Here is a 16710-nt window from a genome sequence, read left to right on the forward strand (position 1 = left end):
TCCATTTAATGGCGAGAAAAACGGTATATAATATGTGTGGGTACATTAAATGAGTAAGGGGAAAATTACAGCTAAACACAAACACAGCAGAAATGTAAAAATAGCCTTGGTCCCAAACGGACAGAAAATGGAAAAGTGCTGTGGTCATTAAGGGGTTAAGTAGCATGCGGAGGTGTTCAAGCTTAAAAATGAAGGAGACAACTTCAGCATCAGAAGAAGGAACTGTACTGTCTGAGTCTGATATTTCACCCTCAGACGCTACCAAAGTGTCTTCTTCCTCTGACTTGTGGGAAGGAGCATCTTGGATAGCCACAACTTGATTAGAAACCTTACTCACTGATTCCTTAAGTTTTCTTTTACGCTTCCCCTGCAACATGGGAAAAGCAAAAAAGGCCTCAGATACCGCAGAGGATACCTGAGTAGCAATATCCTGCAAAGAAAATGCTACCGGATTATTAGAGGAAACGCAGGGCACTGAATGTGGAGACTGAAAGGGTTGTGACGCTTGAGGAGAAAGCTGCGGCATATCTGACACAGGAAACTCCTGAACAGCATCCACCTTAACTAATGGTGGCTCATGGTTAAAAATTTGGTCTTTGTAACTCAAAGTTCTCTCTATGCATGGGGAACAAAAAGGTATTGGAGGTTCCACTTGGGTATCAAAACACAGTTGACATGAAACTATTTGCAAAGCCTCTTCCATCGTAGCAGAAGAAATTTGAAAAGGAAAAAAACATAATTTATGTAAGAACTTAACTGATAAATTAACCCCTTAAGGACCAGCGACGTACCCTGTATGTCACTGGCCTTTTTTTGGGACTTGATTGTTTTAAAGCGCGGTCTTGCCACCAGCGTTGAGACTGCTCTATTCCACAAAGCCTGCTGGAGGGAGTGCATTAATAGCGTGTTCTTGCTAGACTTTTGCTATTATGTCCTGAAAAAACCCTTAACGACCAGTGACATACAGGGTATATTGTGGTCATTAAGGGGTTAATTTCTTTCATATTAGCAAGAGTCCATGAGCTAGTGACGTATGGGATATACATTCCTACCAGGAGGGGCAAAGTTTCCCAAACCTCAAAATGCCTATAAATACACCCCTCACCACACCCACAAATCAGTTTAACGAATAGCCAAGAAGTGGGGTGATAAGAAAAAAGTGCGAAAGCATAAAAAAAATAAGGAATTGGAATAATTGTGCTTTATACAAAAAAAAATCATAACCACCACAAAAAAGGGTGGGCCTCATGGACTCTTGCTAATATGAAAGAAATGAATTTATCAGGTAAGTTCTTACATAAATTATGTTTTCTTTCATGTAATTAGCAAGAGTCCATGAGCTAGTGACGTATGGGATAATGAATACCCAAGATGTGGATCTTCCACGCAAGAGTCACTAGAGAGGGAGGGATAAAATAAAAACAGCCAATTCCGCTGAAAATAATCCACACCCAAAACAAAGTTTAAATCTTATAATGAAAAAAACTGAAATAGCTGCCTGAAGTACTTTTCTACCAAAAACTGCTTCAGAAGAAGAAAACACATCAAAATGGTAGAATTTAGTAAAAGTATGCAAAGAAGACCAAGTTGCTGCTTTGCAAATCTGATCAACCGAAGCTTCATTCCTAAATGCCCAGGAAGTAGAAACTGACCTAGTAGAATGAGCTGTAATCCTTTGAGGCGGAGTTTTACCCGACTCGACATAAGCATGATGAATCAAAGACTTTAACCAAGACGCCAAAGAAATGGCAGAGGCCTTCTGACCTTTCCTAGAACTGGAAAAGATAACAAATAGACTAGAAGTCTTTCGGAAATTTTTAGTAGCTTCAACATAATATTTCAAAGCTCTAACTACATCCAAAGAATGCAACGATCTTTCTTTAGAATTCTTAGGATTAGGACACAATGAAGGAACCACAATTTCTCTACTAATGTTGTTAGAATTCACAACCTTAGGTAAAAATTTAAAAGAAGTTCGCAACACCGCCTTATCCTGATGAAAAATCAGAAAAGGAGACTCACAAGAAAGAGCAGATAATTCAGAAACTCTTCTAGCAGAAGAGATGGCCGAAAGAAACAAAACTTTCCAAGAAAGTAATTTAATGTCCAGCGAATGCATAGGTTCAAACGGAGGAGCTTGAAGAGCCCCCAGAACCAAATTCAAACTCCAAGGAGGAGAAATTGACTTAATAACAGGTTTTATACAAACCAAAGCTTGTATAAAACAATGAATACCAGGAAGACTAGCAATCTTTCTGTGGAAAAGAACAGAAAGAGCAGAGATTTGTCCTTTCAAGGAACTTGCAGACAAACCTTTATCCAAACCATCCTGAAGAAACTGTAAAATTCTAGGAATTCTAAAAGAATGCCAAGAAAAATGATGAGAAAAACACCAAGAAATGTAAATCTTCCAGACTCGATAATATATCTTCCTAGATACAGATTTACGAGCCTGTAACATAGTATTAATCACAGAGTCAGAGAAACCTCTATGACTGAGAATCAAGCGTTCAATCTCCATACCTTCAAATTTAAGGATTTGAGATCCTGATGGAAAAAAGGACCTTGCGATAGAAGGTCTGGTCTTAACAGAAGAGTCCATGGTTGGCAAGTGGCCATCCGGACAAGATCCGCATACCAAAACCTGTGAGGCCATGCTGGAGCCACCAGCAGAACAAACGAGCACTCCTATAGAATCTTGGAAATCACTCTTGGAAGAAGAACTAGAGGCGGAAAGATATAGGCAGGATGATACTTCCAAGGAAGTGACAATGCATCCACTGCCTCCGCCTGAGGATCCCTGGATCTGGATAGATACCTGGGAAGTTTCTTGTTTAGATGAGAAGCCATCAGATCTATTTCTGGAAGTCCCCACATTTGAACAATCTGAAGAAATCCCTCTGGGTGAAGAGACCATTCGCCCGGATGTAACGTTTGGCGACTGAGAAAATCCGCTTCCCAATTGTCTATACCTGGGATATGAACCGCAGAAATTAGACAGGAGCTGGATTCCGTCCATACCAGTATTCGAGATACTTCTTTCATAGCCAGAGGACTGTGAGTCCCTCCTTGATGATTGACATAATGCACGGTTGTGACATTGTCCGTCTGAAAACAAATGAACGACTCTCTCTTTAGAAGAGGCCATGACTGAAGAGCTCTGAAAATTCCAAAATGTTGATAGGTAATCTCACCTCCTGAGATTCCCAAACCCCTTGTGCTGTCAGAGACCCCCAAACAGCTCCCCAACCTGTCAGACTTGCATCTGTTGAAATCACAGTCCAGGTCGGAAGAACAAAAGAAGCCCCCTGAACTAAACAATGGTGGTCTGTCCACCATGTCAGAGAGTGTCGTACAATCGGTTTTAAAGATATTAATTGAGATATCTTTGTATAATCCCTGCACCACTGGTTCAGCATACAGAGCTGAAGAGGTCGCATGTGGAAACGAGCAAAGGGGATCGCGTCCGATGCAGCAGTCATAAGACCTAGAATTTCCATGCACAAGGCTACCGAAGGGAACGATTGAGACTGAAGGTTTCGACAAGCTGAAACCAATTTTAGACGTCTCTTGTCTGTCAGACAGAGTCATGGACACTGAATCTATCTGGAAACCTAAAAAGGTTACCCTTGTCTGAGGAATCAATGAACTTTTTGGTAAATTGATCCTCCAACCATGTTCTCGAAGAAACAATACAAGTCGATTCGTATGAGATTCTGCTAAATGTGAAGACTGAGCAAGTACCAAGATATCGTCCAAATAAGGAAATACCACAATACCCTGTTCTCTGATTACAGACAGAAGGGCACCGAGAACCTTTGTAAAAATCCTTGGAGCTGTTGCTAGGCCAAACGGCAGAGCCACAAACTGGTAATGCTTGTCTAGGAAAGAGAATCTCAGAAACTGATAGTGATCTGGATGAATCGGAATATGCAGATATGCATCCTGTAAATCTATTGTGGACATATAATGCCCTTGCTGAACAAAAGGCAGAATAGTCCTCATAGTTACCATTTTGAATGTTGGTCTCCTTACATAATGATTCAATATTTTTAAATCCAGAACTGGTCTGAAGGAATTCTCCTTCTTTGGTACAATGAAGAGATTTGACTAAAACCCCAGCCCCTGTTCCAGAACTGTAACTGGCATAATTACTCCAGCCAACTCTAGATCTGAAACACATTTCAGAAATGCTTGAGCCTTCACTGGATTTACTGGGACACGGGAAAGAAAAAATCTTCTTGCAGGAGGCCTTATCTTGAAGCCTATTCTGTACCCTTGTGAAACAATGTTCTGAATCCAAAGATTGTGAATCGAATTGATCCAAATTTCTTTGAAAAATCGTAATCTGCCCCCTACCAGCTGGGCTGGAATGAGGGCCGCACCTTCATGTTGACTTGGGAGCTGGCTTTGGCTTTCTAAAAGGCTTGGATTTATTCCAGACTGGAGATGGTTTCCAAACTGATACCGCTCCTGTAGGGGAAGGAAGGATCAGGCTTTTGTTCCTTATTGTGACGAAAGGAATGAAAACGATTAGTAGACCTAAATTTACCTTTAGATTTTTTATCCCGTGGTAAAAAAGTTCCTTTCCCCCCCAGTAACAGTTGAAATAATAGAATCCAACTGTGAACCAAATAATTTATTACCCTGGAAAGAAAGGGAAAGCAAAGTTGACTTGGAAGACATATCAGCATTCCAAGTTTTAAGCCATAAAGCTCTTCTAGCTAAAATAGCTAGAGACATATACCTGACATCAACCCTAATGATATCAAAGATGGCATCACAAATAAAATTATTAGCATGTTGAAGAAGATTAACAATGCTATGAGAATTATGATCTGTTACTTGTTGCGCTAAAGCTTCCAACCAAAAAGTTGAAGCTGCAGCAACATCCGCTAAAGATATAGCAGGTCTAAGAAGATTACCTGAACATAAGTAAGCTTTTCTTAGAAAGGATTCAATTTTCCTATCTAAAGGATCCTTAAAGGAAGTACTATCTGCCGTAGGAATAGTAGTACGTTTAGCAAGAGTAGAGATAGCCCCATCAACCTTAGGGATTTTGTCCCAAAACTCTAATCTGTCAGATGGCACAGGATATAATTGCTTAAAACGTTTAGAAGGAGTAAATGAATTACCCAAATTATTCCATTCCCTGGAAATTACTTCAGAAATAGCATCAGGGACAGGAAAAACTTCTGGAATAACTACAGGAGATTTAAAAACCTTATTTAAACGTTTAGATTTAGTATCAAGAGGACCAGATTCCTCTATTTCTAATGCAATTAAGACTTCTTTAAGTAAAGAACGAATAAATTCCATTTTGAATAAATATGAAGATTTATCAGCATCAACCTCTGAAACAGAATCCTCTGAACCAGAGGAATCATTATCAGAATCAGAATGATGATGTTCATTTAAAAATTCATCTGAAAAATGAGAAGTTTTAAAAGACCTTTTACGTTTACTAGAAGGAGGAATAACAGACATAGCCTTCTTAATGGATTTAGAAACAAAATCTCTTATGTTATCAGGAACACTCTGAATATTAGATGTTGATGCAACAGCAACAGGTAATGTAACATTACTAAAGGAAATATTATCTGCATTAACAAGTTTGTCATGACATTCATTACAAACAACAGCTGGAGGAACAGATACCACAAGTTTACAGCAAATACACTTAACTTTGGTAGATCCAGCATCAGGCAGCGATTTTCCAGAAGTATCTTCTGATTCAGGGTCAATCTGAGACATCTTGCAATATGTAAAAGAAAAAACAACATATAAAGCAAAATTGATCAAATTCCTTAAATGACAGTTTCAGGAATGGGAAAAAATGCTAGTGAACAAGCTTCTAGCAACCAGAAGCAAATAAACAATGAGACTTAAATAATGTGGAGACAATAATGACGCCCATAATTTTTAGAGCCAAAAAAGACGCCACATTATTTGGCGCCTAAATGCTTTTAGCGCCAAAAATGATGCCACATCCGGTAACGCCGACAGTTTTGGTGCAAAAACGTCAAAAATGACGCAACTTCCGGTGACAAGTATGACGCCGGAAATAACAAAGAAAATTTTTTGCGCCAAAAAAGTCAGCGCCAAGAATGACGCTATAAAATGAAGCATCCCACAGGGAAAAAAGTCAAATTTTAAGGTAAGAAAAAAATTGATTATTCAAATGCATTATCCCAAATAATGAAACTGACTGAAATAAGGAATATTGAACATCCTGAATCAAGGCAAATAAATGTTTAAACACAAATATTTAGAACTTTATATAAAAGTGCCCAACCATAGCTTAGAGTGTCACAAAAATAAGACTTCCTTACCCCAGGATACTCATCTACATGTAGTAGAAAGCCAAACCAGTACTGAAACGAGAATCAGTAGAGGTAATGGTATACATAAGAGTATATCGTCGATCTGAAAAGGGAGGTAAGAGATGAATCTCTACGACCGATAACAGAGAGCCTATGAAATAGACCCCGTAGAAGGAGATCATTGAATTCAAATAGGCAATACTCTCTTCACATCCCTCTGACATTCACTGCACGCTGAGAGGAAAACCGGGCTCCAACCTGCTGCGGAGCGCATATCAACGTAGAATCTAGCACAAACTTACTTCACCACCTCCACGGGAGGCAAAGTTTGTAAAACTGATTTGTGGGTGTGGTGAGGGGTGTATTTATAGGCATTTTGAGGTTTGGGAAACTTTGCCCCTCCTGGTAGGAATGTATATCCCATACGTCACTAGCTCATGGACTCTTGCTAATTACATGAAAGAAAAACAGAATTTATGCTTACCTGATAAATTACTTTCTCCAACGGTGTGTCCGGTCCACGGCGTCATCCTTACTTGTGGGATATTCTCCTCCCCAACAGGAAATGGCAAAGAGCCCAGCAAAGCTGGCCATATAGTCCCTCCTAGGCTCCGCCTACCCCAGTCATTCGACCGACGGACAGGAGGAAATATATATAGGAGAAACCATATGGTAACGTGGTGACTGTAGTTAGAGAAAATAATTCATCAGACCTGATTAAAAAACCAGGGCGGGCCGTGGACCGGACACACCGTTGGAGAAAACAGAATTTATGCTTACCTGATAAATTACTTTCTCCAACATAGGTGTGTCCGGTCCACGGCGTCATCCTTACTTGTGGGAACCAATACCAAAGCTTTAGGACACGGATGAAGGGAGGGAGCAAATCAGGTCACCCAAACGGAAGGCACCACGGCTTGCAAAACCTTTCTCCCAAAAATAGCCTCCGAAGAAGCAAAAGTATATATTTGGTCAACAGGAACCTCATTCTTGAAGGCCCATGTGGAAGCCACAGCCCTAGTGGAGTGAGCTGTGATACTTTCAGGAGGCTGCCGTCCGGCAGTCTCAAAAGCCAATCTGATGATGCTTTTAAACCAAAAGGAAAGAGGTAGAAGTTGCTTTTTTACCTCTCCTTTAACCAGAATAAACAACAAACAAAGAAGATGTTTGTCTAAAATCTTCAGTAGCCTCTAAATAGAATTTTAGAGCACGGACAACGTCCAAATTGTGTAACAAACGTTCCTTCTATGAAACTGGATTCGGACACAAAGAAGGTACAACTATCTCCTGGTTAATATTTTTGTTGGAAACAACCTTCGGAAGAAAACCAGGCTCAGTACGTAAAACCACCTTATCTGCATGGACCAGATAGGGCGGAGAACACTGCAGAGCAGATAACTCAGAAACTCTTCTAGCGGAAGAAATTGCAACCTAAAACAAAACTTTCCAAGATAATAACTTAATATCTACGGAATGTAAGGGTCCAAACGGAACCCCTTGAAGAACTGAAAGAACTAGATTAAGACTCCAGGGAAGAGTCAAAGGTCTGTAAACAGGCTTGATTCTAACCAGAGCCTGAACAAACGCTGAAACGTCTGGCACAGCTGCCAGCCTTTTGTGAAGTAAAACAGATAAAGCAGAGATCTGTACTTGCAGAAAATCCTTTCTCCAAACCTTCTTGTAGAAAGGAAAGAATCTTAGGAATTTTTATCTTGTTCCATGGGAATCCTTTAGATTCACACCAACAGATATATTTTTTCCATATATTATGGTAAATTTTTCTAGTTACAGGCTTTCTAGCCTGAATAAGAGTATCTATTACAGAATCTGAAAACCCACGCTTTGATAAAATCAAGCGTTCAAACTCCAAGCAGTCAGTTGGAGGAAAACCAGATTCGGATGTTCGAATGGACCCTGAATAAGAAGGTCCTGTCTCAAAGGTAGCTTCCATGGTGGAGCCGATGACACATTCACCAGGTCTGCATACCAAGTCCTGCGTGGCCACACAGGAACTATCAAGATCACCGAAGCCCTCTCCAGATTGATCCTGGCTACCAGCCTGGGAATGAGAGGAAACGGTGGGAATACATAAGCTAGGTTGAAGATCCAAGGTGCTACTATTGTATCCAATAGAGTCGCCTTGGGATCCCTGGATTTGGACCCGTAACAAGGGACCTTGAAGTTCTGACGAGAGGCCATCAGAACCATGTCTGGAATGCCCCATAATTGAGTTATTTGGGCAAAGATTTCAAGATGGAGTTCCCACTCCCCCGGATGCTCCTCCATCGCCAGGGAACTCCTTGTTTCCCCCTGATGGTTGATATATGTAACAGTCGTCATGATGTCTGATTGAAACCTTATGAATTTGGCCTTTGCTAGTCAAGGCCAAGCCTTGAGAGCATTGAATATCGCTCTCAGTTCCAGAATGTTTATCGGGAGAAGAGATTCTTCCCGAGACCATAGACCCTGAGCTTTCAGGGGTTCCCAGACCGCGCCCCAGCCCACCAGACTGGCGTCGGTCGTGACAATGACCTACTCTGGTCTGCGGAAGCTCATTCACTGTGACAGGTTGTCCAGGGTCAGCCACCAACGGAGTGAATCTCTGGTTATTTGATCTACTTGTATCGTCGGAAACAAGTCTGTATAATCCCCATTCCACTGTCTGAGCATGCACAGGTGTAATGGTCTTAGATGAATTCGTGCAAAAGGAACTATGTCCCTTGCCGCAACCATCAAACCTATTACTTCCATGCACTGCGCTATGGAAGGAAGAAGAACAGAATGAAGTACCTGACAAGAGCTTAGAAGTTTTGATTTTCTGGCCTCTGTCAGAAAAACCTTCATTTCTAAGGAAACTATTATTGTTCCCAAGAAGGGAACTCTTGTTGACGGGGACAGAGAACTTTTTTCTATGTTCACTTTCCACCTGTGAGATCTGAGAAAAGCTAGGACAATGTCCGTATGAGCCCTTGCTTTTGACAGAGACGACACTTGAATCAGGATGTCGTCCAAGTAAGGTACTACTGCAATGCCCCTTGGTCTTAGCACCGCTAGAAGGGACCCTAGTACCTTTGTGAAAATCCTTGGAGCAGTGGCTAATCCGAATGGAAGTGCCACAAACTGGTAATGCTTGTCCAGAAAGGCGAACCTCAGGAACCGAAAATGTTCCTTGTGGATAGGAATACGTAGGTACGCATCCTTTAAGTCCACCGTGGTCATGAATTGACCTTCCTGGATGGTAGGAAGGATCGTTCGAATGGTTTCCATTTTGAACGATGAAACCCTTAGAAACTTGTTTAGAATCTTGAGATCTAAAATTGGTCTGAATGTTCCCTCTTTTTTGGGAATTATGAACAGGTTGGAGTAAAAACCCATCCCTTGTTCTCCTAATGGAACAGGATGAATCACTCCCATGCTTAACAGGTTTTCTACACAGTGTAAGAATGCCTGTTCGAAGATAATTGAGACCTGTGGAACCTTCCCCTTGGGGGTAGTTCCCTGAATTCCAGGAGATAACCTTGAGAAACTATTTCTAGCGCCCAAGGATCCTGAACATCTCTTGCCCAAGCCTGAGCAAAGAGAGAAAGTCTGCCCCCCACCAGATCCGGTCCCAGATCGGGGGCCAACACTTCATGCTGTTTTGGTAGCAGTGGCAGGTGACTTGGCCTGCTTACCCTTGTTCCAGCCTTGCATCGGCCTCCAGGCTGGCTTGGTTTGAGAAGTATTACCCTCTTGCTTAGAGGGTGTAGAATTTGAGGCTGGTCCGTTTCTGCGAAAGGGACGAAAATTTGGTTTATTTTTAGCCTTAAAAGACCTATCCAGAGGAAGGGCGTGGCCCTTTCCCCCAGTGATGTCTGAAATAATCTCTTTCAAGTCAGGGCCAAACAGTGTTTTACCCTTGAAAGGGATGTTAAGCAAAAGCGCTCTGCGCGCCACGATAGCAAACCCTGAATTATTCGCCGCTAATCTAGCTAATTGCAAAGCGGCATCTAAAATAAAAGAGTTAGCCAATTTAAAAGCTTGAACTCTGTCCAAAACCTCCTCGTACGAAGATTCTTTATTGAGCGACTTTTCTAGTTCTTTGAACCAGAAACACGCAGCTGTAGTGACAGGAACAATGCATGAAATTGGTTGTAGAAGGTAACCTTGCTGAACAAACATCTTTTTAAGCAAACCCTCTAACCTTAAATCCATAGGATCTTGAAAGCACAACTATCTTCTATAGGAATAGAAGTGCGTTTGTTTAGAGTAGAAACCGCCCCCTCGACCTTGGGGACTGTATGCCATAAGTCCTTTCTGGGGTCGACTATAGGAAATAATTTCTTAAATATAGGGGGAGGACAAAAGGTATGCCGGGCCTTTCCCACTCCTTATTTACTATGTCCGCCACCCGCTTGGGTATAGGAAAAACATCGGGGGGCACCGGAACCTCTAGGAACTTGTCCATCTTACCTAATTTCTCTGGAATGACCAAATTGTCACAATCATCCAGAGTAGATAATACCTCCTTAAGTAGTGCGTGGAGATGTTCTAAAAGTTACAATATCAGGTTCTGCTTGTTGAGAAATTTTTCCTGAATCTGAAATTTCTCCCTCAGACAAAACCTCCCTCCTGGCCCCTTCAGATTGGTGTGAGGGTATGTCAGAACAGATATCATCAGCGTCCTCTTGCTCTTCAGTGTTTAAAACAGAGCAATCGCGCTTTCTCTGATAAGTAGGCATTTTGGAAAAAATGCATGCAATAGAATTATCCATTACAGCCATTAAGTGTTGTATGGTAATAAGTATTGGCGCACTAGATGTACTAGGGGCCTCTTGTGTGGGCAAAACTGGTGTAGACACAGAAGGGGGTGATGCAGTACCATGCTTACTCCCCTCATTAGAGGAATCATCTTGGGCAATATCATATCTATGGCATTATTATCCCTACTTTGTTTGGACATTATGACACAAATATATCACATATATTTAAAAGGGGAGACACATTGGCTTTCATACATATAGAACATCGCTTATCTGATGGTTCAGACATGTTAAACAGGCTTAAACTAGTCAACAAAGCACAAAAAACGTTTTACAATAAAACCGTTACTGTCCCTTTAAATTTTAAACTGAACACACTTTATTACTGAATATGTGAAAAAGTATGAAGGAATTGTTCAAAATTCACCAAAATTTCACCACAGTAACTTAAAGCCTTACAAGTATTGCACACCAAATTTGAAAGCTTTAACCCTTAAAATAACGGAACCGGAGCCGTTTTTACATTTAACCCCTATACAGTCCCAGGAATCTGCTTTGCTGAGACCCAACCAAGTCCAGAGGGGAATACGATACCAAATGATGCCTTCTATAAGCTTTTTCAGTGGTTCTTAGCTCCTCACACATGCATCTGCATGCCATGCTTTCCAAAAACAACTGCGCATTAGAGGCGCGAAAATGAGGCTCTGTCTATGACTAGAAAAGGCCCCCAGTGAAAAAGGTGTCCAATACAGTGCCTGCCGTTTTTATTAAAACAATCCCCAAGATTTAACAACTATTAAAAGTAATAATCTGCCAAATATACTTAGTAAAGTAATCGTTTTAGCCCAGAAAAATGTCTACCAGTTTTTTAAGCCCTAATGAAGCCCTTTATTCTTTTACTTAAACTAAGAAAATGGCTTACCGGTTCCCATAGGGAAAATGACAGCTTCCAGCATTACCAAGTCTTGTTAGAAATGTGTCATACCTCAAGCAGCAAAGTCTGCCCACTGTTTCCCCCAACTGAAGTTACATCATCTCAACAGTCCTGTGTGGAAACAGCCATCGATTTTAGTAACGGTTGCTAAAATCATCTTCCTCTTACAAACAGAAATCTTCATCTCTTTTCTGTTCCAGAGTAAATAGTACATACCAGCACTATTTTAAAATAACAAACTCTTGATTGAAGAACAAAAACTACATTTAAACACCAAAAAACTCTAAGCCATCTCCGTGGAGATGTTGCCTGTGCAACGGCAAAGAGAATGACTGGGGTAGGCGGAGCCTAGGAGGGACTATATGGCCAGCTTTGCTGGGCTCTTTGCCATTTCCTGTTGGGGAGGAGAATATCCCACAAGTAAGGATGACGCCGTGGACCGGACACACCTATGTTGGAGAAATAAATTGTTTTTAATGAGAATTAAATTAAGTGTACAGTGACTTTAAATGAACTTTTAATGGAGGGAGCAAAGTCCGCAATAAATCCCAGGCACCCAAACACCTCAGTAGCTTCACTGAGGTGCCTACCTGTCCTGCAGCCAGAAAAACACTAATCTTATTTCCAAAAGTCTGTTCAGTCTGCAACGGCTTAGCAATTAACTTCACCACGGAGCAGCCTTAACTGTGTCACCGGCTTCAGCCGCATTCTACAGCGCAACTGATAGCGCCCCAAGACAAACCCGCCTCTAACAAGGACCCTCCCTTTTAGTTCCGGTGTGGTCCCGGCGGTCATAGTGAAAATTTTTATGGCCGCAACAATAAAACCGGAGCAAAAACACAACTGAGCCACCAATTAAAATAAAAAACTCCTCCTCATAGTCTCCCAGTGCCTGCAAAGCTGCCAACAAATTAACCCTTCCTATGGCTGGGTAAATGAAAGCTTCCTGATCAAGCAGTAGTAAACTGCTGAAGTGCCAAAATTTTTCCTGCTTGTATTCTCCCAAGAGAAAAAATAAAGGCACTTAGCGAAAAAACAGTCTGTCCGGTAGCAGGACATCTCACCTGGTTTGAGAGGCTGTCATACCTCACATGGACCTGTGGAAAAAAAGGAAAGAATCTGAGTAAACCTACTCATACTTTCTGATCAGACTTTCTGATCAGGGCAGCAACAACATTGGGAAAATGCAGAGAGGATTGTACCTCACAAGCTCCCAATTGATCAAAAGCCACCACTGCCCTTCTGAAGATACTGACATGGACTAAGGCTAGACCTCAGAAAGAATCAGAGTAAACCTACTCTGCCTAAAAATAATAAAATCTTGATTGAAGAAAACAATCTTATCAGACCCCTAAACTTCAAACTTCACCTACGCCTTGCACTGTAGGCAAAGAGAATGACTGGGGGATTGTGGCTAGGGAAGTGATATTTATCAGCTTTGCTGCTCTTTGCCTCCTGCTGGCCAGGAGTGATATTCCCAACAGTAATTATGATGATCCGTGGACTGTGTCATTAGAAAGAAACAATAAATATCCCATTACATGAAAAATATAAATAAATGCCATAGAGCATATAAAAGGCAGCAAGTAAGAGACACATACCTTTAAGTATGTCCTGGGCAGAAGCTAATTGAAGTACAGGAACCATACAAGATCCATTGTAAAGCTGCTTCATGATATGCAGGATTTACAGCGGAATAAAGAAAATGCTAACCCAGTATTCCAGTAAGATAGAGATGTAGTATAGCAGCCTTCTAGACTTAGAACGCCATTTTAAAACATAAAAGAGCGTGAGCGCCCCACTGAACCCCGTAAGAGATAACTTCCCTTCCGGTGACATTATCAAAGATGGCAGCGGCCATTGAAATCGTCCCAACATGGAGAAAATGGAGCACACTCTGAGCCACAAGCCTGTAAAAGGGATCGAGTCCCACTGGGTACGTCTGCCCAGCAAAACAACATTAAAATGGAGCAACTGAATGGAAGCTCATTCAAAGTCCCACAAAGAGAGAGAACCTTATGTCTTGTCCACCTTGAGGTTGGACAGAACAAGGAGTAGGAGAGTTAAAGGAACAGTCTAGTCAAAATTAAACTTTCATGATTCAGATAGAGCATGCAATTTTAAGCAACTTTCCAATTTACTCCTATTATCAATTTTTCTTCGTTCTCTTGGTATCTGTTTTTGAAAAAAGCAAGATAGTAAGCATAGAAGCCGGCCCATTTTGGTTCAGCACCTGGGTAGCACTTTCTGATTAGTGTCTAAATGTAGACACCAATCAATAAGCGCTACGCAGGTTCTGAACGAAAAATGGGCTGGCTTCTAAGCTTTACCTTCAAATAAAGATACCAAGAGAACAAAGAAAAATTAATAGGAATAAATTAGAAAGTTGCTTAAAATTGCATGCTCTATCTGAATCATGAAAGTTTAATAATTTTGACTAGAATATTCCCTTAAGTGAAAGTGAGGTTACTGATAAACAAGGTAATTGGGGAGTGGTCAGTTCTGTCTACACCCTCAGAGGGGGTTTCTCAGCTGGTAAGTATTGCCCTGAGGAGAGCAAAGATAAAAAGTTTGCAGCTCCTAAGGGTTTGGCCCAGCTGATATAATCATATAGGTCATAGTAGTACTGCTCAAAGTATTATAAAAGGTCCCCCTTCACAAGCAAGTACTAACTTAGCCCCTTCTACACAGAGAACCCGGCAACAATGTCCCAGAAGTAAAACCACTGAAGTATCATTCTGACCATACTGAATCTTGCTTTAGTTGCAACAAACTGCAGAGAATTTATATCAGACTGACTCAAGACAGTCAGTTGATTTTTGTTATTTACCTACTGGAGAGCTTTAAAGGGACAGTTCACCCAAAAAAATGTCTCCCATTTAAATTGTTCCCAATGATCCATTTTACCTGCTGGAGTGTATTACATTGTTTACAAGTAGCTCCTTTACCCCTATTTTGGCCTTTTAAAAAGCTGATTTAACTTGTGGTTTCCCAACCTATACTGAAAGTTTTGATACTGGAGTATCAGCTATTGAATAGCCTAAGTAAATACAGCCAGCAGAATAAATGACACTCACAGTGGGGTGCAGGATAGTTAAGTAATAAAATGTTCATTTTCGTTGTTCTCTCTGTGTATTGAGCTTTAGTTTTCCAGACAAATTTAAGATAAGAAAGCAAGTCTGTGTACGCAAACCGATAACATAATGAGATATGATATTACCTGAAACTCAACCCATTGCAATGGGCTGTGGTTTAAAAGCACAAAACCAGCTACTTCATATACACAAATAAACCTGAAAATGCAATTTCTCATAAATTTTATATTCTGCAGCTGGTATAACAAGTCATTGAAAATACATTAATATAAAAACAATTTTACAGTGTACTGTCCCTTTAAATATCTCAGCGTAGAAAAAGTATTTTTTTTTTCTTATTACTTGTTTTTCTACTAACCCTACCTTTGATGGAGATTTCTTTGCCTTGGAATGTGTGCAAGTAACGGAGCAGAACTTCCTTCCAGTAGCTTCGATAGCTGATAAGGCCAAGGTCAGACAAGGGGCGCTCCGGAGAACCAACTTTCTCTTCCACCTTGGACAGCAAATAACCTGATGATATAACAAGCCCAGTTACTGCTTATGTTTAAAAAAAAACAAAAAAACACTTTCTTAAGCACAGAACCTTCCCACCTGCAATCAGCAATTGTGATGCAGCATTCAGTGGCAAAATTTAACATTGCACAAGAACTCTTGAGTGCGATGCCAAGTTGCCAACACTGCTCATGCACAATTGGTTGGGCATGTTCACCACCTCAAACTAGCGAGTGCTAGGAAGATTTATTTTGCCACCTCCGAGCTTAAGAAGCAGTTGCTTCTTCAAATTTGTGGTTGCAGTCTCGCTCATAGAAGCCTGCACCACAAAGCCTTAGAAGCTGCAAATGCAACTTGATAAAAAAAAAAATTCCATCAGTATTAGGTATACTGGTATCCAACTTAAATTATTACGGCTTAAAGTAAACCAAGATCCATGCAAATGACAGTACTTACTGAAATCTATAAGCATCTTTCCATAGCCTTGTCTCATATACTGAGGCATTGTCAGAATGCAGGAAACATTGTAGTTTAGGAAGGAATTTTTCTCCTGTAATAAGAGATAGAAATGTAGGATTAATACTCGTGTAGTAATAGTTATTTTTTTTTAACTAAGTAGACTACAGTATAATGGGGAAGATTATTCAGTCTTTAACGTGCAAACAAAGCTCAGATGCAATTATACATAATCTGCAGAAACAATACTATTTAATTCTTGCTGCTTCAAAGTTGGACCAAGCTAAAACATCCTTTATGGCTTTAGTCTTATGCTAGGGCAGAATCAAAAGCTCCTGAAAAAAAAAAAAATTATGCTTACCTGATAAAGTTCTTTCTTTCCGGACATGGAGACGTCACAACCTCATTCCAATTACTAGTGGGATATTCAACTCATGGCCAGCAGGAGGAGGCAAAGAGCACCCCACCAAAGCTGTGAAGTGTAACTTCCCTTACCCATAATCCCCAGTCATCCAGCAGAAGGAAAATGGAAAAAGAAGAAATACAGGGGTGAAAAGGTGCCTAAGGTTTACTAAACCCCCCCGCAAAACCATAATGAAAAAGAGTGCGGGTCGTGGACTCTCCATGCCAGGAAAGAAAGAAATTTGTCAGGTAAGCATACATTTTGT

At 40.8% G+C, this 16710-nt stretch overlaps 1 protein-coding gene across 4 annotated transcripts in view; it reads right to left on the reverse strand.

The window, feature by feature from the left end:
- The window catches only part of KAT7 (lysine acetyltransferase 7), a 292481-nt gene that overhangs the window by 86546 nt on the left and 189225 nt on the right, over positions 1–16710 (reverse strand). For all 4 annotated transcript variants that reach the window (XM_053700145.1, XM_053700141.1, XM_053700136.1 and 1 more), the window contains 2 exons: positions 16043–16136; positions 15458–15604 (listed from right to left, as the gene is read on the reverse strand). In XM_053700145.1, coding sequence (XP_053556120.1) covers positions 15458–15604; positions 16043–16136 — 241 coding nt within the window. The remainder of the gene's footprint in view (positions 1–15457; positions 15605–16042; positions 16137–16710) is intronic.

This window comes from Bombina bombina, chromosome 1 (genome assembly GCF_027579735.1).
Source record: "Bombina bombina isolate aBomBom1 chromosome 1, aBomBom1.pri, whole genome shotgun sequence".
NCBI lineage: Eukaryota > Metazoa > Chordata > Amphibia > Anura > Bombinatoridae > Bombina > Bombina bombina.